The following is a 25763-nucleotide window of genomic DNA, read 5'->3' as shown; positions in this document are numbered from 1 at the left end:
AGGAGTAGGGCTGACATTCGCACAGGGAGATATGCTCGTGCTGTTGGGAAGCATTTAAAGTAGATTGGGAAGGGGATGGGAATCTGAGGGAGAGCTCAGATTGGAAAGAAAACTGATATAAACAAGTAGAAAAGCAGGACACAAAGTTAGAGGACAGTCAAAGTGAAGGAAGTGAAACATCAAATAAGATCAGAATAAAACACAACATTAAAAAGACAAAGTTAGGGGCACTCAATCTGAATGCACTCAGCATTTGCAACAAGATAGGTAATTTGTGGGCACAAAGGTTTAAATGGGCTTGATTTAATTGTCATTGGAGACTCAGTTGCAGGGTGACCCGAGACTTGGAACAGAATGTTCAAGAGTAATCATTTAGGAAGAATACACAAAAAGTTAAAGGAGTTTGGTTAGCAATATTACAAAGATACAAGAGCAACATATTTGCGTGGGGAATCTTAAAATTAAAAGGGTCGAGATGTGGAATCAGTTTGGTTGGAGTTCAGAAACAGTAAAGGGTAGCAAATATTGATGGGAGTTGTTTATAGGCCAAACTGTAGTGGTAACATTGGATACAGTATTTAAAATCAGAAGAGCTGCATGTAACCTGGGTAATACAGTAATAATGGGAGACTTCAATTTACATAGACTGGGCAAATCTAACTGGCACGAGTGCTTTGGAAGGTTCACTGCTGAAGTGTGTAAGAGATGGTTTCTGGAGGAGTATGTTAAGAACCAACAGTAATTGGGGTATTTTAGATTTAGTATTATTTCAGAGCTAATGTAATGGTAATAAATGTAAAGCTATCTGATTGGATAGAAGTCAGGAAAGTGGAATATTTCTCAATGGAGAGGAGATGGGAATGTAGATCTCCAAAGCAACCTGGATGTCCTTGTTCATGAGTCGCTAGCAGCTGGCAGGTAGTTGCAGCTAATAACTGGGAAGGCAAATGGTACGGTGGCCTTCACTGCAAAAGGATTGGAGTATAGGAGTAAAGATGTCTTGCTGCACTTGTCTTGGTGAGTCTGCACAGAGAGTACTCTGCATAGCAGTGTTGCACAACTTGCAACCCACAGGCCTCATGTGACCAGATTTGTGTGCACACCCCATAAGACATTTGAGCATTGCCCACATGCAAGCTTGCCATATTCTCCCAATTGACGCCTGCGTATTTTTCTTCCTACTGAGACACACAAAGCAATGGCACACAAGGTCAGGAGTAGGGATGTTTGCTGAGACCTGCACAATGTTCAGCATCATTTGCAACTCCTCAGATACTGAAGCAATACATGGCCAAATGCAACATCCAAGCTTGTGCTGACAAGTGGCAAGTACCATGTGCCATTCAAGTGCCAGCCAATGAACACCTCCAACAGAAAGAATCTAATAATCCCCCTTCGACAATCAGTGGCATTCCCATTGCTGAATCCCCATCAACACCACCCTGGGGGTTGCCACTGACCAGAAACTAAATGGGACCAGTCATGTAAATACTGTGGCTACAACAGCAGTTCAGAGATCAGGAATCCTATGGCAAACAACCCACCTCCTGACTCCCTAAAGCCTACCTGCAATACACAACACACAAATCAGGAGCGTGATGGAATACTCTCCACTTGCCTGAATGAGTGCAACACGAAGAACACTCAAGAAGCCAAACACCATCCAGGACAAATTGATCCACTCAATTGGTAAACCTTCCTCAAACATTCACTCCCTCCATCACCAACAAACAGTGGCTGCAGTGTGCAGCATCGACAAGATGCACTGCAAGAACTCAAGGCTGCTTCGGCAGCACTTTTCAAACTTGCAACCACTACCATTTAGCAGGATGATGGCAGCAGAGACAATGGCAACACCACCACCCAGAAGTTCTTTTGTAAATCTTTCAGTCTGTGTCCCACCATGCTTGATCCTTTTACAAGTGGGAACAGTTTCCCCCTCTCTACCGAGTCCTCCCGCTCATGGTTTTGAACATCTCCAACAAGTTGCCGCTTAGTCACCTGCTCTCCAAAGAAAACAGTCACAACCTCCAGAGCTTTCCTCATAACTGAAGTTGCCCATCCCTGGAAACATTCCTGTAAACCTCTTCTGCACTCTCTAGATGCATCACATCCTTCAGCATAACCTTCTTGCTCTTGTATTCTATGCCACCTTCAACAATCTCTGCATATGTACACCCAGGCGTCTCTGCGCCTTAAGAATTTAACACTGCATCTCCCATGTTATCCCTACCAAAATGCATCACCTCACTTCTCCCCATTGAACTTGATCTGCAATCTGTGTGGAGTTTGCACATTCTCCCCATGTCTGCGTGGGTTTCCTCCGAGTGCTCCAGTTTCCTGCCAGAGTCCAAAGATGTGCGGGTTAGGTGCATTGGCCATGTTAAATTGCCCCTTAGTATCCTGGGATGCGTAAATTAGAAGGATTAGTGGGGTAAATATGGGAAATTACGGGGATCGGGCCTGGGTGGGATTTTGTTTCAGTGCAGACTCGAAGGGCCGAATGACCTCCTTCTGCACTGTTGGATTTCTATAATTCTATCTGCCCACTCCACCAACTCATCCATATCCTTTTGAACTGATGTCCTCAGTTTACAATACTTCCAAGTTTTATATTATCTGCAAACTTTGAAATTTAACCCTGCACACTAAAATCCAGACGAATAACATGCATTACGAAAAGGGGGAACTCCACGACAAATCTTCCTCCAGTCTGAAAAATACACTTTACTCTCTGCTTCCCATTATTCAGCCATTTTGTATCCACATTGCTCCTGTCACTTTTATTGCATCAGCTACAACTTTCCTCACAAGTCTGTTGTGTGTCACTGTATCAAATGCCTTCTGAAGCTTGATGTATAGCACATCAACAGCATCACCCTTTTCCACCCTATTACCCCTTCCAGAAAACTCCAAAAAGTTAGACATGATTTCTCCTTGAGAAATGCCCTAATTGACCCACATTTTTCCATGTGACTACTAATTCTATCCCAATTTTTCTTTCCTGCAAGCTTGCTTACCACAAGTGATCAGCCTGCAATTGCTAAACTTATCCTTACAACCTTTTCTGACAACAGGCATAAAGTCAGCAACCCTCCAGTCCTCTAGCACCTCACCCAAGTTGAGAGAAGCCTGAAATATTGAAACAGGACACAACATTGTGGCAATCAAAGTGCTCGGAAAGTTGGCAACATACACAAAAATGGGGAATGGCCCAAGGATAATTTACTCACCACTGGCAGTAGTTTGCAGGACTAAATTAAGCTTGATTTTATGGCCACTGTTTGGGTTCTGGGCCCAAACCTCAAAGTATCTTCTGAAGACAGACTAGACCTCAACAATTTTTCTAATTTGGCATGAATGTGACGATACGGTGCTTCACTCCAGGAGTAATTTCACTGACAAATTAGGGGCTTTCTTTAAACACATGAATATAAACGTAATTTAATAACTCAGTTCAATTATAACTAACAAATGAAGCAGCTTAACTATTAACAGTTGAACAATATTTAAAAATGAAAGGGAACAATTTTAATTTTGAATTTATAACTGTTTCTGTTCCAAATAAACAACATTTTTTGAACAAAGAAAATTACAGCATAGGAACAGGCCGTTCGGCCCTCCAAGCCTGCACTGACCATGCTGGCCGACTAAACTAAAACCCCGTACCCTTCTGGGGACCACATCCCTCTATTCCCATCCGATTCATGTATTTGTCAAGTTGTCCCTTAAATGTCACTGTGATATCTGCTTCCACTACTCCCCAGCAGCGAGTTCCAGGCACCCACCAGCCTCTGTGTAAAAAAACATGTATATTCCCTTTAAACCTTGCCTCTTGCACCTTAACCTATGCCCCCTAGTAATTAACTCTTCCACTTTGAGGAAAAGCTTCTGACTATCCACTCTGTCCATGCCCCTCATAATCTTGGAGACTTCTATCAGGTCGCCCCTCAATCTCCGCCATTCCGGTGAGAACAAACCAAGTTTCTCCAACCGTTCCTCATAGCTAATGCCTTCCATACCAGGCACCATCCTGGTACATCTTTTCTGTACTTTCTCCAAAGCCTGCACATTCTTCTGGTAGTGTGGCAACAAGAATTGAACACTAAATTCCAAGTGTGGCCTAACTAAGGTTCTATAAAGCTGCAACACGACTTGCCAATTTTTAAACTCAATGCCCTGGTCAATGAAGGCAAGCATGCCGTATGCCTTCTTGATTACCTTCTCCACCTGCTTTGCCACTTTTAGTGACCTGTGTACCTGTACATTCAGATCCCTCTGCCTGTCAATACTGTAAAGGGTTCTGCCATTTACTGTATATTTCCCATCTGTATTAGACCTTTCAAAATGCATTACCTCACATTTAAGAACATAAGAACATAAGAAATAGGAGCAGGAGTAGGCCATCTAGCCCCTCGAGCCTGCCCCGCCATTCAATAAGATCATGGCTGATCTGACGTGGATCAGTACCACTTACCCGCCTGATCCCCATAACCCTTAATTCCCTTACCGCTCAGGAATCCATCCATCCGCGCTTTAAACATTTCTCCGGAATAAACTCCATCTGCCATCTCCCTGCCCAAGCCTCCAACCGATCTATATCCTGCTGGTGCGTCTGGCGGTCCTCATCGCTATCCGCAATTCCAACAACCTTTGCGTTGTCCACAAACATACTCATCAAACCAGTTACATTTTCCTCCAAATCATGTATATATACTACAAACAGCAAAGGTCCCACCAGTACTCCTTGAGGAACACCACTTGTCACAGCGCGCCATTCAGAAACACTACCTACCACTGCTACGTTCTGTCTTCTATGACCGAGCCAGTTCTGTATCCATCTGCCCAGCTCACCTCTGATCCTGTGTGACTTCACCTTCTGTACCAGTCTGCCATGAGGCACCTTGTCAAAGGCCTTCCTAAAGTCCATGTAGACAACATCCACTGCTCTACCCTCAATTAATATCATCACTACCTGGAAAAACTCGATCAAGTTAGTGAGACACGAACCCCTCTTCACAAAACTATGTCGCCTCTCGCTAACACGTCCACTTATTTCAAGTGGGAGTGAATCCAGTCTCGAAGAATCCTTTCCAATAATTTCCCTCCCACTGACGTAAAGCTCACCCGCCTGCAATTACCTGGATTATCCTTGCTACCCTTCTTAAACAAAGGAACAACATTGGTTTTTCTCCAATCTTCTGGGACCTCCCCTGTCACCAGTGAGGATACAAAGATTTTGCTCAAGGCCCCAGCAATTTCCTCCCTTGCCCCTCTCAGTATTCTGGGATATATCCCATCAGGCCCGGGGACTTGTCTACCTTAATGTTTTTCAAGAAACCCAATACCTCTTCCTTTTTGATCTCAACTTGACACAACCGAACTACATAGCCTTCCCCTGACTCATCTTTCACCAAGTCCTTCTCTGTGGTGAATACTGGCGCAAAGTACTCACTCAATACCTCGCCCAATTCCTCTGGCTCCACACACAGATTCCCTCCCCTGCCCTTGATTGCCCCAGCCCTCTTGCTGTCTATATATGTATAAAAAGCCTTGGTATTTTCCTTAATCCTGCTGGGCGATGACTTGGTGACTTTTTGTGACTGCTTCTTAGACTTGAAATGCCACTTTAAATACCACCCATGAATAAACTTGCTATAATGTCTGGAGACAAAGTCTTGAAGCTGTCAGAGAGACATTGTGGAGAGAGAACAGCTTATGGAAAAACTTTGGCTTTCTCTTTTTTTCCCCCCGAACAGACCTAGCTCCTCCAACCAACCACAATATCACACGACCCTACATACCTAAACACACATTCCATTCCTTTAATCAGAGCTCCAATAAACAAAAATCCATTAGCCGTAGCCATCAGCAGAAAACATCGAGCTGGAAGCACCATGATGGAATTAGATAGAGCGCCAGTTCTACAGGAAACATCTCTGGCTCTAAATCCATGCTGCAATAGGCTGTGTAGAGAGCTTATGGGTGGATGAACAATTACAACCACTGCCAACAACAACTGGAAAGTAACTAAAAACCCAATCCATTTGTAATACTGAAAATTATTAAGCCAAAAGCTGTTAATTCAACTGGCCCATAAATCTGTTACATGTCCAAGCTTCTCCATTTCTGCAGATGACAATTGAAACAGATTCTGATCTATCAATTGTTACCTTGACATTTTGGTGGATTCCCATTCCAATCTCCAGTTGCTGTACAGGTGATAGTGTCTTCACCGATCAGGAAATAGCCCGCGAGACACGAATATTTTGCTACACTTTCAAATGTCCAGAACTCTCCAGGTGGTGACGAAACTGTTCCATTGGCAATAGGCGGAGGATCGGGACATATGACAACTAGAGAAAGTGAAATTCAGACACACTGTGAAATCACATAGCTCATCAACACAGAAGTTGCTTATGGGATAGGGTTGCAGCAAGGAGGATGAAGAATTCCAGCTGATACAGTTTCATTTTATATTTGAGATCAGAGGATCTGCATTCTGCTAAAATGTAAGAGATGAGAACAAATATTTGAAGACCGAAACTAACAACCATGATAAACTGATGGATAACAGCAACTGAATTGTATTAACATCACCCCTTCATCAGTTCTCTCACATGCGGAGCAACACACTGTCCATTTTCTCCAAATGAGTTCAGCAAGATCAAAGTCCTTAAGATAACCGAGACTCAATAATAGCTGAAGGTAGCACCCTGATTCATTTAATGGCTGCTACTTTATATGAAGAGCGTAATGTCAAAATAATAATATGATAACGGAGACTCAATAACAGCTGAAGATGGGACTGTGTGTGAAATTTCAAAGCAAAAATATTAGCTATACTAAAAATTTGCACCCCAATTTAGGAGACATCAGTGAACGAAATACTCGTTAAGTTACTTGCGTTCATTTGGATCAATCAATAGGTACAGAAAATAAAAACAAGGCAACCATTCTATGCAATTTAAAATTCCAAACTTACTTTCACATGTTGGAACCTGGCCATCCCAACCATGAGCTGTACATGTCCGGTTGGCCTTACCAACCATGTTGTATCTGAAATGAAAAGAAACTGCTACAGTAACAAAAAAGTTCAGAATATCAAAAATTAAACAGATTTCTCCTCGTCACACTATCACTGTTCGAAGGGTAAAAGTCTAATTTGATAAATGTATCAATTCATTAGCAGCACAGCAGAACAAAAAGCAAGATGACCTTTGTTGGCAATGCGGCCCTAGCGGGGTCTTCAGCAGCCCAAGCTCCAACCACTGGAATTTCCTTGCCCACCCCCAGAGTTCTCCATTTTTCTGCCTCCCTGTCATCACCTTCTTTGACCAAGCTCTTAGTCAGCTACCCCAATACCTGAATTCCTTATCTGGCTCAGTGCTACGTTTTGCCCGATATTGCTCCTATGAGCACCATGGGAACATTCTGTTACAACAGGTATTAAATGAACATTAATTAATTAGTTGTCAAACAGGCATCAGAGTTCTTACGGATGTACCAAGCAGGATAAACAGGAACCAATCAATTTGTATATTTACATTTCCAAAACACATGTTCCCTGCAGAACAACCCATGGAATTGAGGGCAATATATTAGCTTGGATAGAGAATTGGATAACTAAATAAACATTCAGGATAAATGAGTAATTTTCGGGTTTCTTTAACTAGTGGGGTGCCACAGAAATCAGGGCTGGACCACAACTTTTACAATCTATTCAGAAGAAGAGATGAAGTATACGGTATCTTGATTTGCAGGACAAAAGGTAGGAAGTTAAAAACTGTGAGCAGCTTCCAAAAAAAATCTGCAAAGGAATCGGGATCGGTTAACTGATGGGAAAAACAATGATTGGCAGATGGGGTATAAAGTGGGAAAATACAAGCTTGTCCACTGTTGTGGACAGAACAGAAAAGCTGAATATTTAAGTGGGGAGAGACTGAATGCTGCAGTAAATGGCATCAGGGTGTTCCACAATAATCACAAAAAGATCCGACAGATACAGTAAACTGTCGGAAGTCAGATGAAATGTTAGACTTTATTGCAAGTGTATGGAGAACTCCCACCAGAGTACATGACCAATTTATCAGATGAGTGGGGACAGTGGGTGGTAATCAACACAACAAAAGGTTTCATTGCCCACATTTGACTTGCTCCCATGAGATTCCATAGGGTCCAGAGTCAATCCTGAGTACTCCCAGGGCAATTACCTCCTATTGAGCGCCCACTTTTGCTGGGTTTAACTGCCAGTGGGACAGGACATACCTGATGATTGTGATGGGGCAGCAGGGAAAAATGGCATGAGCTGTAAAGTACAATTCAGGCTTTTGCTTTTCTACTCTGAAACAGCTCTCCCGATTTTGGCACAAGCTCCCAGATGTTAGTAAGGAGGTCCTTTTCGGGTCACCTGAGCTGGGTTTGCCCTCGTCATTTCCAATGCCTACAATCGAGGCCAGGTAGCCCATCTGGTTTTCCTCCCCCTTTTTATTGGCTTTGTAACAGTTTGATGAACTAAGCCAGACCATTTCAGAGGAAATTTAACAGTCAGCAAGCATTGTAATGACTGCTGATTTGCTTGTTAAGGCCAAGATCCCTTACAGCACAGTGGGTGTACCTATACCATATGGATTGCAATGGTTCAAGCAGGCTGCTCACCTGATGAAGGAGCAGTGCTCCTGAAGCTCGTGATTTCAAATAAACCTGTTGGACTTTAACCTGGTGTTGTGAGACCTCTTACTGTGCCCACACCAGTCCAACACCGGCATCTCCACATTATGTTTATAAAAAGGCAGAGCAGGTTCATTGCACCGAATGACTCCTCCTGCCCATATTATTCATGACCACAGGCTGGATTTTTGTATCTTGCCAGAAAAAGGATATTCAAACATCTGGCCTCATATGAAAAGTAGCATTAATGAAGGAATCAAATACTACATTTCAATACTGAACCCCAAGATTATGTATTCCTTTAAAATGAGTTGTCACAGTATCTAATTGACGAAATGTGGACACAATGCAGTTATGATGGGGTGAAAATTTATGGGCTGGAATTTTACTTTGCCTGGCGTGATGAACCCAGAAGCATGTGAAATCACGGGAGAAGACATTGGCTCCGTGTCCCAATGCCATCATGCACCCACGCTATATTTCGGTTGGCGGTTATGCATGACAGTCGAATGCTCACCCGCCAAAATTGGCCAGATGGCCTTTAAGGTTTATCCGCAACCTTGATCCAGGGAAGAATGCAGTGTCAGGGCCGATTTAAAATTGAACAAATATGCTATCGATCAGGTCAGATCAGGGGCGTCCACATTCAGAAACTACACAGAAATCATCACCAAGATTAAAGTGAGCCTTTCAAAGTGCATGATGGTGTTGGGCCATGGAACCAATGTCTTCTCCCGTGATTTCACGTGCTTCTGGGATGGGCACAAACTTGGGATTCAGTATTGAAATGTAGCATTTCGTTCCTTGATTAATGCTGCTTTTCAAATCAAGCAAGATGCATGATTGTTCTTTCTCTGACAAGGTGAAAGAAGGTTTCCTTCTCATGGTGCAACAAGATACAGACAGGCCTCAACTCAAAATTTAAACAAATTAAAATTCTTCACTTACAGTGAGGAACCTTATTGAGCATTTGATAAATTGGACACTTACCCTTCATCACAATAAAAAGTAACTCGACTTCCTAACGTGGTATCTGGTGCAATATAATATCCATTCAGAATCTCCCCAGGATTACCACAATTTCTTGCTGGAAAAAAATGTTGAAATGGTAAAATAATCCATATTCCCCAATGGGGCCACTTTAATTTTTATGAAAATATTGCATGATCTTTTTCAGACTATAGTTCTCCCCAATTCTTCGGTGCTTGATACTCAACACTAAAGTCTTCATGGCAACAAAAATTAAAGATTTAAAATAGAGTACATATTGGCAGACAGGAAGCACAGTGTGGGAATAAACAGGTCCTTTTCAGATTGTCATGTAGTGACTACTGGGGTACCGCAGGGTTCAGTGCTGGGCCATAGCTATTCAGCAATGTACATTAATGATTTGGACGAAGGAATTAAATGCAATATCTCCAAATTTGCAGATGACACTAAGCTGAATGGCAGTGTGTGCTGTGTGTAGTATGCCAAGAGGCAACAGAGTGACTTGGACAGGCTGGCTGAGTGGCAAATACAATATAATGTGGATAAATGTGAGGTTTTCCACTTTGGTGGCAAAGACAGGAAGGAAGATTATTAGAGGCACTTCAGCCAACTTGTCCATACAGCCCATTTTTTAAGCCACGAAGCTAGTCCCAATTGCCCATGTTTGGCCCATATCCCTCTACAGACATCTTACCATTTTAACTGTGTAAAAACTTTTTAAATGACAAAATTGTACCTGCCTCGACAACTACCTCTGGTAGCTCATTCAGACACTCAGCACCCTCCGACACCAACCTCCCCTCTCACCTTAAGCCCATGCCCTCTAGTTTTAGACTCCCCTTCCTTTGGGAAAAGATATGGACTATCTAGCTGATCCATGCCCCTCATTATTTTATAGACTTCTATAAGATCAACCCCCCAGCCTCCTACGCTCCAGAGAAAAAAGTCCCAGTCTATCCAGCCTCCTCTTATAACTCAAACCATCAAGTCCCGGTACCATCCTAGTAAATCTTTTCTGCATTCTTTCTAGTTTAATAATATCCTTTCTATAACAGGGTGACCAAAACTGTACACAGTATTCCAAGTGTGACCTTACATGTCTTATAGAATTTCAACAAGACGTGCCAACTCCTGTATTCAATGTTCTGACCAATGAAACCAAGCATGCCGAATGCGTTCTTCACCACCCTGCCCACCTGTGATTCCACTTTCAAGGAGCTATGAGCCTGTACCCCTAGACCTCTGTTCTATAACTCTCCCCATAACCTCACCTTTATCCACATTATATTGCATCTGCCATGCACATGCCCACACTCAGCCTGTCAAAATCACACTGAAGCATCTCTGCATCCTCCTCACAGCTCACCCTCCCACCCAATTTTGAATCATCTGCAAATTTGGAGATAATACATTCAGTTCCCTCTTCCAAATCATTAATATATAAAGTGAACAATTGGGATCCTAGCTCAGATCTCGGTGTAACCTGTCCTAGGCCCAACAATCTTCAGCTGCTTCATCAATGACCTTCTCTCCGTCATAAAGTCAGAAGTGGGGATGTTCATCAATGATTGCACAATGTTCAGCACCATTCACGACTCCTCAAATAATGAAGCAGTCCATGTTCAAATGCAACAAGATCTGGACAATATCCAGGCTTGGCTGAGAAGTGGCAAGTAACATTCATCCCACACAAATGCCAGGCAATGACTATCACCAATAAGAGATACTAACCACTGCCCTTTGAAATTCAATGGTGTTACCATCACTCAATCCCCCACTGTCAACATCCTTGGGGCGACCATTGACCAGAAACTCAATTGGACTCACCATATAAACACAGTGGCGACATGAGTAAGTCAGAGGCTAGGAATACTGCAGCAAGTAACTCACCTCCAGACTTCTGAAAGCCTATCCACCATTTACAAGGCACGAGTCAGGAGTGTGATGGAATACTCCCCACTGGCCTGGATGGATGCTGCTCCAACAACACTTCAGCTCAACACATCCAGGACAAAAGAAGTCCACTTGTTTGGTATCCTTCCTCAAACATCCACTCCCTCCATCACTGACAAACAGTGGCTACAGTATGCACCAAAGAAAAGATCCACTCCAGGAATGTATCAAGGCTGCTGAGGCAGCACTTTGCAAACCCACAACAACTACCATCTAGCAGGACAATGGCAGCAGAAATATGGGAATACCACCACACTACGTTCTTTGGTAAATCTTTTAGTCTGTACCCCATCATTCTTGATCCTTTTACAAACGGGAACATTTCTCCCTTCTACTGATCCTTGACCCCTCAAGATTTTCAACATCTCGATCAAATCACCTCTTAGCCACCTTCTCTCCAAGGAGAACAGGCACAATCTCCCCAGCTATATTCATAACTGAAGTTTCTCATCCTTAGAACAATTCTTATAAACCTCTTCTGTACTCTCTCCAATGCAGCACGTCCTATAACCTCCTTGCTCTTGTACCCTAATTAATGAAGCCTAGGATGCTAGAAACTTCATTAACAGCTCTCTCCACTTGTCCAGCCACCTTCAACAATCTATGCACATATACACCTAAAACACCTCGGACTCTCTGCTCCTGCATTCACTTAAGAATTTTACCCCTTATTTTGTATTGCATCTCATGTTCTTCCTATCAAAATGCATCACCTCACTTCTCCACATTGAACCTCATCTGCCATCCATCTGCCCACTCCACCAACTTGTGGAACCATTGTTCCACTCCTGGAAATTTCCTTTGCAAAGAAGGTCTGGAGAGGGATGCAGTGGTTTTTGGCAAGATTCCTCTTGAACAATTTGGAGGTGCAGCACTCAGTGCTCTATGGGATGTTCCCTGAGGTGCAAATTGAGAAAAACATCAACTGCAGCTGTAGAATCATCAACTCGGTGAAAGGCGCTCTTTGGTCTGCCCGAAATTGGTTGGTCATCCAGCGCAAAGAGTTCTCCGTGACCGTGTTGGAGACTGGCATATTCCAAGGTCCTGGACTAGAGCTTTGGGCTGCACTAAAGCTTGGGCAGCCATTGCAACTGCAAAATGTGGAAAGATCAATGTCGAAGACATTTCAAACAATGCACCAAGGGACTGGAAATTATATAGAATCCCTTGGGCTGCATAACTTGCAGTCAATGTATACAATAACTCTTACATGCATCACAGTTGTGTTCAAGAACCTGAGTGTGAAACAAATCTAGCAGGTGAATATAATTGCACTCTGATGACTATTTAAGTCCTTTGCAATGTACTTTAGATATTTTAATAGAGCATTCATGCAAAAAAAAACATACAGCAAGAACGGTGCATCAGTCAGATTTTTATCAAAGCCCAATAACAAACATGTTCAGTTACGAATCAATTTCCTACTTACACAAGCTGTGCTGCCTTTGCCTTGCCCATAAGAACTGGGTGAATTGCCTGGCTTACACTCTTGCCAATTCCCAACAGCACAGAATTAACCAGCCATGTGCAGGTCATCTCCAGGAACAATTATAACACTTCATATTGCACCATGACATTTAAGATAAATGGTAACATGAACAACTTTGCAATGGCTGCTGTAATATTTGAAAAGTGGCCAGGTGTACAGGGTGAGGAGTGTTTCACATTCTGTGTTACATCAATCATGTCCACTGTGAAATATTAGACAGAGACACACAATGAACCCTGGCTAAAGAGATGATTCAGGTTCACATTTGTGGGTAAGCATGCCAATTCTTTCCAAGGACTAACATGTCTGAATGAACATGACGAATTTGTAAATTTGTGCTGACCAAGTATCCCAAAGCCAAATGACAGCGGTGATATCGTTCATCTGATTTTCTGTCTTAGCCCAAACATTCATTCAGCACAGCATTTTAACACCTCATTTGTGATACCTAATTTCACTTGTTCATCAATGTGGAACCATATACTTAGATTGATATCATGTCCACAATATCTGGAACATTGTCAAAAATAACACCATTTAGGTAAAGAGAACTTCACTGTGGAAAGCAGTTGGCGCTCCCACTAATACTGGTCTGCACAAAATTAGTCCCATCGGTCAGATGCTTGGGGGGCAGAAACATATTGCCCAGTTAAGTGTCTGCAGGATATTAGGCTCAAGTACTTGAGGGTCAAATCCAAGTGATTTTTCTAACATTTACCCTAATCCAACAAACTATCACAATTTCCGAAATGTTTCACTTTTCACTCAAGTAACAAGAATTTGTCACAATTCATCACATCAACCACACATCCAAAAGATTTCTGCTTTGTGTGTTGATCACGCAAGAATCCCATGGTCTGTGTCCAACAGCCAGATGCAGTTCAATGCACGAATAATGGGTGGGATACTCCAGATTTCTTTCACCTCACCACCGCTGCCAACAAGCATATTGGCAGCCAAAACTCCATTCAGTGGAGCGGAACTGGAGAATCCCAGCCGTGGCTGAGGTTAGAGGTTTCTAGATAACGTTTTGGAAGTGAAGTGGGAAAAATATATAGATGGGTACACATAAGATGGTTTCCTGGCACACAAACAGTCACCTGGGAAAGAGACATTAAACGGGCACTGACTTTCAGTACAGACAACCACCTGAGATTAAAACATAAAGGACACACAGCTATTCAAAGTTAAACATGCAGGAATCTGTATCTGTCTGTATTTATCTATAACGATGTGTTAACGATCGATCACCTACTTGATTACAACGATGTGACAATGGCTAGATGTCCGGTCCATCTATTGTGTAAAGGGTATAAAGATGGACTGCTCCTGTTGTTTCATTGAGAGAAGGTTTGCTGCTTGTTCGAGCCTTTTCTCCATGAAGCTTCATTAAAATAAAACTGTATTCTTGAAACCTTCAAGCCTGACCCAGTGGTACTTTTCCCACAACAGGAGCAAAGAGGAAGAAAATAGATCTGAAGTCAATAGGCTTTACTTGGCTAGCAGGGATAGAGGGATCTTAATGTGCAGTTTTATAGGGACAAAGTTAGCTCCAAAAAAAATAAGACCATTAGGAATAGGGATGTGTAATAGAAAAACAAAGTAGTAACAAATTGAGGCTGGGAAGCAGAATTCCAGCAACAGAGATACCACCAAATAGATCACGAGAGGTAACAAGTAGTTTTAGCAGATTATTTAATCAATGATCAAGATAATCAGAATGGGGTATAAATGAATGTTTTAATTCTAAAGAGTACAGCACCCAATAGGGAGTTTGCCGCAATGTTCAGCCAGAAATGATCAAAGCCAAGTTATATTGAAGACTATATTTCAGCAACTCACCATCACACAGATTTTCATACAAAAATAGTCACTTGGATGCTGTCCTGCAAGATTGCTCAACCACATGGAAATGAACTCCAGCACAGGTCACTGATATTGACAGAAAATAGGCCGTGGAACATTCAAGCAAAGAGGGAGAGGAATAGGAGAAATAAATTACTTACGTTCGCAGACAGCCCGTAATGGTGACCACGTTGAATTTGTCCTGCAGATAATATATCTTGAACCTCCTGCCTGAAACACGTAACCTAGGTAACATTTGTAAGCGACTCGAGAACCCACAGGAAAGATGGTCTGAGAAATATGTTCGTCAGTTGGTGAGCCATTTTCCAACGCTGGAGGCTTGCCACAGTCACCTTTTGCAACTGAAAAAGTTAATCGTTTCAATAAATCTCCTTCCCAGTACATTCAGGTCACATTTAGAAGACACCTCCCCAAATGTAAAGTACCTCAAGACTTTTAATCTCATTGTAGAATTTTGGAGGCACTTAGCTTTTCTCACCATTGCCAAATCCCTTGAGTTGAAGGGACAAAGCAAATTGTAGGACAGGGCACTAAATAGTCTTGGCAATGGCTAGGATGTGGGCTTTGGGAAATAATGCATCAGACACCATCAAGGCTTCACAGGACCCGATTCAGACAGAGGGGATGCTGTTTGGAAGGTTCAGTAGCAACAGCAGTTGGAGTGTCCAGTTGGAGGAAAACTTCACTCATCCACAACTTCATGTCAGAGAAAGCAAAGTCACAAAGAAATGGTAATAAAAGCTCCTCCCGCCAAGAGCAAGGATGTCACATAATAACTGTATGATATGCCTCCAGAGAACAACCAGAGGTCATTGTCAACATTGGTACCAATGACAAAGGTGGGAAGGGGAATGAGGTCGCAAAATATTTCAGCGGTTACATAGTTCTGAGCAGGACTTCAAAAGCATGTCTTCTGCAGATTACTCCTTGTGCCAAATGCCAGTGAGCCTCGGAATAAAGAATTGAATGAACAAACACATGGCTGGAGAACTGGGGCAAGAGGGAGGGCATCAAGATTGGTTTTAGAGCACGTGGGGCCTGTACAAATAGACAGGCTGCACCTTAGCAGGAGTAGGGCTGACATTTGCACAGGGAGGTATGCTATTGCTGTTGGGAAGCATTTAAAGTAGATTGGGAAGGGGATGGGAATCTGAGGGAGAGCTCAGATTGGAAAGAAAACTGATATAAACAAGTATAAAAGCAGTACGCAAAATTAGAGGACAGTCAACGTGAAGGAAGTGAAACATCAAATAAGATCAGAATAAAACATAATATTAAAAAGACAAAGTTAGGAGCACCCGATCTGAATGCACTCAGCATTTGCAACAAGATAGGTCATTTGTGGGCACAAAGGTATAATTGGACTTGATTTAATTGTCATTGGAGACTCAGTTACAGGGAGACCCAAAACTTGGAACTGAATGTTCAAGAGTAATCATTTAGGAAGAATACACAAAAAGTAAAAGGAGTTAGGTGAGCAATATTACAAAGACACGAGAGCAATATATTTGCGTGGGGAGCAGAGACAATGGCAACACCACCACCTCTAAGTTCTTTTGTAAATCTTTAAGTCTGTGTCCCATCATACTTCATCCTTTTACAAGTGGGAATAGTTTCCCCCTCACTACCGAGTCCCGCGCTCATGGTTTTGAACATCTCCAACAACTTGCCGCTTAGTCACCTGCTCTCCAAAGAAAACAGTCACAACCTCCCGGGATTTCCTCATAACTGATGTTGCTCATTCCTGGAAACATTCCTGTAAACCTCTTCTGCATTCTCTAAATGCATCACATCCTTCAGCATAACCTTCTTGCTCTTGTGTTCTATGCCACCTTCAACAATCTCTGCACATGTACACCCAGGGGTCTCTGCGCCTCAAGAATTTTACCCCTTATTTTGTACTGCACCTCCCATGTTATCCCTACCAAAATGCATCACCTCACTTCTCCCCATTGAACTTGATCTGCAGTCTGTGTGGAGTTTGCACATTCTCCCCATGTCTGCGTGGGTTTCCTCTGAGTGCTTCAGTTTCCTGCCAGAGTCCAAAAATGTGCGGTTTAGGTGCATTGGCCATGCTAAATTGCCCCTTAGTATCCTGGGATGCGTAAATTAGAAGGATTAGTGGGGTAAATATGGGAAATTACGGGGATCGGGCCTGGGTGGGCTTGTTGTTGGTGCAGACTTGATGGGCTGAGTGGCCTCCTTCTGCACTGTAGGGTTTCTATAATTCTATCTGCCCACTCCACCAACTCATCCATATCCTTTTGAACTGATGTCCTCAGTTTACAATACTTCCAAGTTTTATATTATCTGCAAACGTTGAAATTTAACACTGAACACTAAAATCCAGACGAATAACGTGCATTACAAAAAGAGGGAACTCCACGACAAATCTTCCTCCAGTCTGAAAAATACACTTTACTCTCTGCTTCCCATTATTCAGCCATTTTGTATCCACATTGCTCCTGTCACTTTTATTGCATCAGCTACAACTTTCCTCACAAGTCTGTTGTGTGTCACTGTATCAAATGCCTTCTGAAGCTTGATGTACACCACATCAACAGCATTACCCTTTTCCACCCTATTACCCCTTCCAGAAAACTCCAAAAAGTTAGACATGATTTCTCCTCGAGAAATGCCCTAATTGACCCACATTTTTCCATGTGACTACTAATTCTATCCCAATTTTTCTTTCCTGTAAGCATGCTTACCACAAGTGATCAGCCTGCAATTGCTAAACTTATCCTTACAACCTTTTCGGACAACAGGCATAAAGTCAGCAACCCTCCAGTCCTCTAGCACCTCACCCAAGTTGAGCGAAGCCTGAAATATTGAAACAGGACACAAGATTGTGGCATTCTAAGTGCTCGGAAAGTTGGCAACAAACACAAAAATGGGGAATGGCCCAAGGATAATTTACTCACCACTGGCAGTAGTTTGCAGGACTAAATTAAGCTTGATTTTATGGCCACTGTTTGGGTTCTGGGCCCAAACCTCAAGGTATCTTCTGAAGACAGACTAGACCTCAACAATTTTTCTAATTTGGCATGAATGTGACGATACGGTGCTTCACTCCAGGAGTAATTTCACTGACAAATTAGGGGCTTTCTTTAAACACATGAATATAAACGTAATTTAATAACTCAGTTCAATTATAACTAACAAATGAAGCAGCTTAACTATTAACAGTTGAACAATATTTAAAAATGAAAGGGAACAATTTTAATTTTGAATTTATAACTGTTTCTGTTCCAAATAAACAACATTTTTAGAACAAAGAAAATTACAGCATAGGAACAGGCCGTTCGGCCCTCCAAGCCTGCACTGACCATGCTGGCCGACTAAACTAAAACCCCCTACCCTTCCGGGGACCACATCCCTCTATTCCCATCCGATTCATGTATTTGTCAAGTTGCCCCCTAAATGTCACTGTGATATCTGCTTCCACTACTCCCCTGGCAGCGAGTTCCAGGCACCCACCAGCCTCTGTGTAAAAAAACTTGTACATTCCCTTTAAACCTTGCGTCTTGCAACTTAACCTATGCCCCCTGGTAATTAACTCTTCCACCCTGAGGAAAAGCTTCTGACTATCCACTCTGTCCATGCCCCTCAAAATCTTGGAGACTTCAATCAGGTCGCCCCTCAATCTCCGCCATTCCAGTGAGAACAAACCACGTTTCTCCAACCGCTCCTCATAACTAATGCCTTCCATACCAGGCACCATCCTGGTACATCTTTTCTGTACTTTCTCCAAGACAGCACATTCTTCTGGTAGTGTGGCAACAAGAATTGAACACTAAATTCCAAGTGTGGCATAACTAAGGTTCTATAAACCTTCTATGACCGAGCTAGTTCTGTATCCATCCGCCCAGCTCACCTCTGATCCTGTGCGACTTCACCTTCTGTACCAGTCTGCCACGAGGCACCTTGTAAAAGGCCTTCCTAAAGTCCATGTAGACAACATCCACTGCTCTACCCTCAATTAATTTCATCACTACCTGGAAAAACTCGATCAAGTTAGTGAGACACGAACCCCTCTTCACAAAATTATGTCGCCTCCGTCTAACACGTCCACTTATTTCAAGTGGGAGTGAATCCAGTCTCGAAGAATCCTTTCCAATAATTTCCCTCCCACTGACGTAAAGCTCACCCCCCTGCAATTACCTGGATTATCCTTGCTACCCTTCTTAAACAAAGGAACAACATTGGTTTTTCTCCAATCTTCTGGGACCTCCACTGTCACCAGTGAGGATACAAAGAATTTGCTCAAGGCCCCAGCAATTTCCTCCCTTGCCCCTCTCAGTATTCTGGGATATATCCCATCAGGCCCTGGGGACTTGTTTACCTTAATGTTTTTCAAGAAACCCAAAACCTCCTCCTTTTTGATCTCAACTTGACACAACCTAGCTACATACCCTTCCCCAGACTCATCTTCCACCAATTCCTTCTCTGTGGTGAATACTGACGCAAAGTACTCACTCAATACCTCGCCCAATTCCTCTGGCTCCACGCATAGATTCCCTCCCCTGTCCTTGATTGCCCCAGCCCTCTTGCTGTCTATATATGTATAAAAAGCCTTGGTATTTTCCTTAATCCTGCTGGCCGATGACTTGGTGACTTTTTGTGACTGCTTCTTAGACTTGAAATGCCACTTTAAATACCACCCATGAATAAACTTGCTATAATGTCTGGAGACACAGTCTTGAAGCTGTCAGAGAGACATTGTGGAGAGAGAACAGCTTATGGAAAAACTTTGGCTCTTTTTTTCCCCCGAACAGACCTAGCTCCTCCAACCAACCACAATATCACATGACCCTACATACCTAAACACACATTCCATTCCTTTAATCAGAGCTCCAATAAACAAAAATCCATTAGCCGTAGCCATCAGCAGAAAACATCGAGCTGGAAGCGCCATGATGGAATTAGATAGAGCGCCAGTTCTACAGGAAACATCTCTGGCTCTAAATCCATGCTGCAATAGGCTGTGTAGAGAGCTTATGGGTGGATGAACAATTACAACCACTGCCAACAACAACTGGAAAGTAACTAAAAACCCAATTCATTTGTAATACTGCAAATTATTAAGCCAAAAGCTGTTAATTCAACTGGTCCATAAATCTGTTACATGTCCAAACATCTCCATTTCTGCAGATGACAATTGAAACGGATTCTGATCTATCAATTGTTACCTTGACATTTTGGTGGATTCCCACTCCAATCTCCAGTTGCTGTACAGGTGATAGTGTCTTCACCGATCAGGAAATAGCCCGCAAGACATGAATAGTTTGCTACACTTTCAAATGTCCAGAACTCTCCAGGTGGTGACGAAACTGTTCCATTGGCAATAGGTGGAGGATCGGGACATGTGACAACTAGAGAGAGAAAGTGAAATTCAGACACACTGTGAAATCACATAGCTCATCAACACAGAAGTTGCTTATGGGATAGGGTTGCAGCAAGGAGGATGAAGAATTCCAGCTGATACAGTTTCATTTTATATTTGAGATCAGAGGATCTGCATTCTGCTAAAATGTAAGAGATGAGAACAAATATTTGAAGACCGAAACTAACAACCATGATAAACTGATGGACAACAGCAACTGAATTGTATTAACATCACCCCTTCATCAGTTCTCTCACATGCGGAGCAACGCACTGTCCATTTTCTCCAAATGAGTTCAGCAAGATCAAAGTCCTTAAGATAACCGAGACTCAATAATAGCTGAAGGTAGCACCCTGATTCATTTAATGGCTGCTACTTTATATGAAGAGCGTAATGTCACAATAATAATATGATAACGGAGACTCAATAACAGCTGAAGATGGGACTGTGTGTGAAATTTCAAAGTAAAAATATTAGCTATACTAGAAATTTGCACCCCAATTTAGGAGACATCAGTGAACGAAATACTCGTTAAGTTACTTGCGTTCATTTGGATCAATCAATAGGTACAGAAAATAAAAACAAGGCAACCATTCTATGCAATTTAAAATTCCAAACTTACTTTCACATGTTGGAACCTGGCCATCCCAACCATGAGCTGTACATGTCCGGTTGGCCTTACCAACCATGTTGTATCTGAAATGAAAAGAAACTGCTACAGTAACAAAAAAGTTCAGAATATCAAAAATTAAACAGATTTCTCCTCGTCACACTATCACTGTTCTGAAGGTAAAAGTCTAATTTGGTAAATGTATCAATTCATTAGCAGCACAGCAGAACAAAAAGCAAGATGACCTTTGTTGGCAATGCGGCCCTAGCGGGATCTTCAGCAGCCCAAGCTCCAACCACTGGAATTTCCTTGCCCACCCCCAGAGTTCTCCATTGTTCTGCCACTCTGTCTTCACCTTCTTTGACCAAGCTCTTAGTCAGCTACCCCAACACCTGCATTCCTTACCTGGCTCAGTGCTATGTTTTGCCCGATACTGCTCCTATGAGCACCATGGGAACATTCTGTTACAACAGGTACTAAATGAACATTAATTAATTAGTTGTCAAACAGGCATCAGAGTTCTTACGGATGTACCAAGCAGGATAAACAGGAACCAATCAATTTATGTATTTTCATTTCCAAAACACATGTTCCCTGCAGAACAACCTATTGAATTGAGGGCAATATATTAGCTTGGATAGAGAATTGGATAACTAAATAAACATTCAGGATAAATGAGTAATTTTCGGGTTTCTTTAACTAGTGGGGTGCCACAGAAATCAGGGCTGGACCACAACTTTTACAACCTATTCAGAAGAAGGGATGAAGTATACGGTATCTTGATTTGCAGGACAAAAAGGTAGGAAGTTAAAAATTGTGAGCAGCTTCCAAAAAAAATCTGCAAAGGAATCGGGATCGGTTAACTGATGGGAAAAACAATGTTTGGCAGATGGGGTATAAAGTGGGAAAATACAAGCTTGTCCACTGTTGTGGACAGAACAGAAAAGCTGAATATTTAAGTGGGGAGAGACTGAATGCTGCAGTAAATGGCATCAGGGTGTTCTACAATAATCACAAAAAGAGCCGACAGATACAGTAAACTGTCGGAAGTCAGATGAAATGTTAGACTTTATTGCAAGTGTATGGAGAATTCGCACCAGAGTACATGACCAATTTATCAGATGAGTGGGGTCAGTGTGTGGTAATCAACACAACAAAAGGTTTCATTGCCCACATTTGACTTGATCCCATGAGATTCCATAGGGTCCAGAGTCAATCTTGAGTACTCCCAGGGCAATTACCTTCTACTGAGCCCCCACCTTTGCTGGGTTTAACTGCCAGTGGGACAGGACATACCTGATGATTATGATGGGGCAGCGGGGGAAAATGGCATGAGCTGTAAAGTACAATTCAGGCTTTTGCTTTTCTACTCTGAAACAGCTCTCCCGATTTTGGCACAAGCTCCCAGATGTTAGTAAGGAGGTCCTTTTCGGGTCATCTGAGCTGGGTTTGCCCTCGTCATTTCCAATGCCTACAATCGAGGCCAGGTAGCCCATCTGGTTTTCCTCCCCCTTTTTATTGGCTTTGTAACAGTTTGATGAACTAAGCCAGACCATTTCAGAGGAAATTTAACAGTCAGCAAGCATGGTAATGACTGCTGATTTGCTTGTTAAGGTCATGATCCCTAACAGCACAGTGGGTGTACCTATACCATATGGATTGCAATGGCTCAAGCAGGCTGCTCACCTGATGAAGGAGCAGTGCTCCTAAAGCTCATGATTTCAAATAAACCTGTTGGACTTTAATCTGGTGTTGTGAGACCTCTTACTGTGCCCACACCAGTCCAACACCGGCATCTCCACATTATGTTTATAATAAGGCAGAGCAGGTTCATTGCGCTGAATGACTCCTCCTGCCCATATTATTCATGACCACAGGCTGGATTTTTGTATCTTGCCAGAAAAAGGATATTCAAACATCTGGCCTCATATGAAAAGTAGCATTAATGAAGGAATCAAATACTACATTTCATAACTGAACCCCAAGATTGTGTATTCCTTTAAAATGAGTTGTCACGGTCTCTAATTGACGAAATTTGGACACAATGCAGTTATGATGGGGTGAAAATATATGGACTGGAATTTTACTTTGCCTGGCGTGATTAACCCAGAAGCATGTGAAATCACGGGAGAAGACATTGGCTCCGTGTCCCAATGCCATCATGCACCCATGCTATATTTCGGTTGGTGGGCATGCATGACAGTCGATTGCACACCCGCCAAAATTGGCCAGACGGCCTTTAAGGTTTATCCGCAACCTTGATACAGGGAAGAATGAAGTGTCAGGGCTGATTTAAAATTGAACAATTATGCTATCGATCAGGTCAGATCAGGGGCGTCCACATCAGAAACTACACAGAAATCATCACCAAGAGTAAAGTGAGATCTTTTAAAGTGCGTGATGGTGTTGGGACATGGAGCCAATGTCTTCTCCCGTGATTTCACATGCTTCTGGGTTAGGCACAATCTTGGGATTCAGTATTGAAATGTAGCCTTTCGTTCCTTCATTAATGCTGCTTTTCAAATCAAGAAAGATGCATGATGATTCTTTCTCTGACAAGGTGAAAGAAGGTTTCCTTCTCATGGTGCAACACGATACAGACAGACCTCAACTCAAAATTTAAACAAATTAAAATTCTTCACTTACAATGAGGAACCTGTGGTGAACCATCGTTGGTTCCCACCAGGTAGTACTGAGCCAGGGTCTGGCCAGTACTATGAGTCTGTATATATGTTGCTGTTGGGGTTATGGTTGGGTTGTTCTACTTGTTACTGTTGGGGTTAGGGTTGGGCTGTTCTACCTGTATTATAGTTATTATGGTACATCCCAGTCGGGCTCCGCCTCCTGGGAGAGGTATAAAGGTCACTGCTCTGTCTGGGACCCCTCAGTCTGGGATCGTGTACTATACATGGTAGCTTCATTGTAAGAGTAAATAAAAGCCTTTATTTCCTTGAGCATCTCTAGCCTCGTGAGTAATAACGCGCATCAATTTTATTTACTATTAATTAAACTCTCGTCGTTAAAAAAAAAGGAAAACGATACAGAGAATGGAGCAAATGTTAAAACCCGAACGTCTTACACTGGACCCACGTGCGGCGGGCGCCTCTAACACCTTCGACCACTGGTTGAAATGTTTTCAGGACTACCTTGCAGCCTCCGCAGCGGTCACCACAGACGACGACAGACTCCGGGTCCTCCATGCGAGGGTAAGCGACGCCATATATCTAGCAATCCGTGCGGCCACCGACTACAAAGGGGCCCTCGAGCTTCTTAAGAAGTGCTACATTAAACCGCCAAATGAGATGCATGTTCGATATCTTTTAGCCACTCGACGATGGCAGCCCGGCGAAACGACGGAACAGTACGCGTGCGAGCTCCTACAGCTAGCCAGCGGGTGTAACTGCAAAGCAGTGTCGGCAGACCAGAACATGAATGACCTCGCTCGAGATGCATTTGTGGCGGGAATCGGATCATCTTATATCCGACTCAGACTGTTGGAGCAAGGTAATCTTGATCTCACTAAGTCGATAGAACTAGCGGATACGTTGGAAACGGCCTCCAAAAGCCTAGCGTTGTATCCCAAAGACCACGTGGAGACAGCGTGGCAGGAGCAGTCGCAGATCCCACCTCGTCCCTCGAGTCCGAAAAGCTGTGTGATGGCGTGCCCACACTCGGGCCTGACGACGGCAGCAGCTCCAGGCGGCCCGCGGTGTTACTTCTGTGGGGGAGTGAAGCACACTCAGCAACGATGTCCCGCTAAAGCGGTGTTGTGCTCCGCCTGCGGCAAGAAGGGGCATTATTCGAAGGTATGTCAATCCAAACTTACTTCCAGGAACAGCAGTGCGGCCTGCAACTCCCCGGAGCCGGGTTCCTCGTCGTCGGCATCGTCGAGGGTTTCGTCCACGTGCGAGGCCAGGACGTCGCCATTACAGATGACGGAGTCGCAAGAGACGCGCGACCACCAGGGGTCGCTGATTTTGGCGCCATCACCCACGTGCGACCTATGGGAGCAGCCATTTTGGTCGGCACCGACCGCGAACGACCAGCAGGGGTCATCTTCATCCATCTCAGCTGCCTGCAGTGGCGCTCATGAACCAACGGTGGCGTCGATCATCCTGGACCAGGCAAAGCCTCACAGACTCGACAAGTCTATGATGGACATACAGGTAAACAAACGTTTGATTTATTGTCTGTTTGACAGCGGGAGCACGGAGAGTTTTATTCACCCAGACGCTGTGAAGCGGTGTGGCCTCCAGATCCAACCTGTCAAGCAGACGATTTTGATGGCATCAAGGTCCCGGTCTGTCACCGTGCTAGGGAGTTGCGTGGTAAATTTAACGGTGCAGGGCACGGTTTACGAGAGCTTCAAGCTCCTGGTGTTACCGCACCTTTGCGCGCCAATACTTCTCGGACTAAACTTCATGGTCCACTTGAAGAGTGCAACCCTACAGTACGGTGGGCCACTCCCTCCGCTTTCAGTGGGAGAACAGCAGCCTCCAAATTGCCCAACGCGCCCCGCCTGTAGCCTCTCGACGCTGAAGATTACCACACCCTCCCTGTTCCAGAATCTTGTGCCAGGCTGCAAGCCCATCACGACTAAGAGTAGGCGTTACAGTGCTGAGGATCGGTAATTCATTCAATCTGAGGTTCAGCGGCTCCTCAAGGAAGGGATCATACAATCTAGCGCTAGTCCATGGAGAGCGCAGGTCGTGGTGGTCAAGAGTGGGAACAAACCCCGGATGGTCATTGACTATAGTCAGACCATTAATAGATACACGCAGCTGGATGCGTATCCCCTC

At 43.4% G+C, this 25763-nt stretch overlaps 1 protein-coding gene across 1 annotated transcript in view; it reads right to left on the bottom strand.

The window, feature by feature from the left end:
- The window catches only part of LOC144511734 (sushi, von Willebrand factor type A, EGF and pentraxin domain-containing protein 1-like), a 398606-nt gene that overhangs the window by 157338 nt on the left and 215505 nt on the right, over positions 1 to 25763 (bottom strand). The window contains exons 17-22 of the mRNA XM_078241958.1: positions 20977 to 21050; positions 20161 to 20343; positions 15109 to 15309; positions 9661 to 9757; positions 6986 to 7059; positions 6174 to 6356 (exon numbers count right to left, since the gene is read on the bottom strand). Coding sequence (XP_078098084.1) covers positions 6174 to 6356; positions 6986 to 7059; positions 9661 to 9757; positions 15109 to 15309; positions 20161 to 20343; positions 20977 to 21050 — 812 coding nt within the window. The remainder of the gene's footprint in view (positions 1 to 6173; positions 6357 to 6985; positions 7060 to 9660; positions 9758 to 15108; positions 15310 to 20160; positions 20344 to 20976; positions 21051 to 25763) is intronic.

The sequence above is a fragment of the Mustelus asterias genome, chromosome 25 (genome assembly GCF_964213995.1).
Source record: "Mustelus asterias chromosome 25, sMusAst1.hap1.1, whole genome shotgun sequence".
In the NCBI taxonomy this organism is placed as follows: Eukaryota; Metazoa; Chordata; class Chondrichthyes; order Carcharhiniformes; family Triakidae; genus Mustelus; species Mustelus asterias.
Note: the sequence above shows the minus strand (reverse complement) of the source record. Positions and strands in the feature narration are given on the sequence as shown.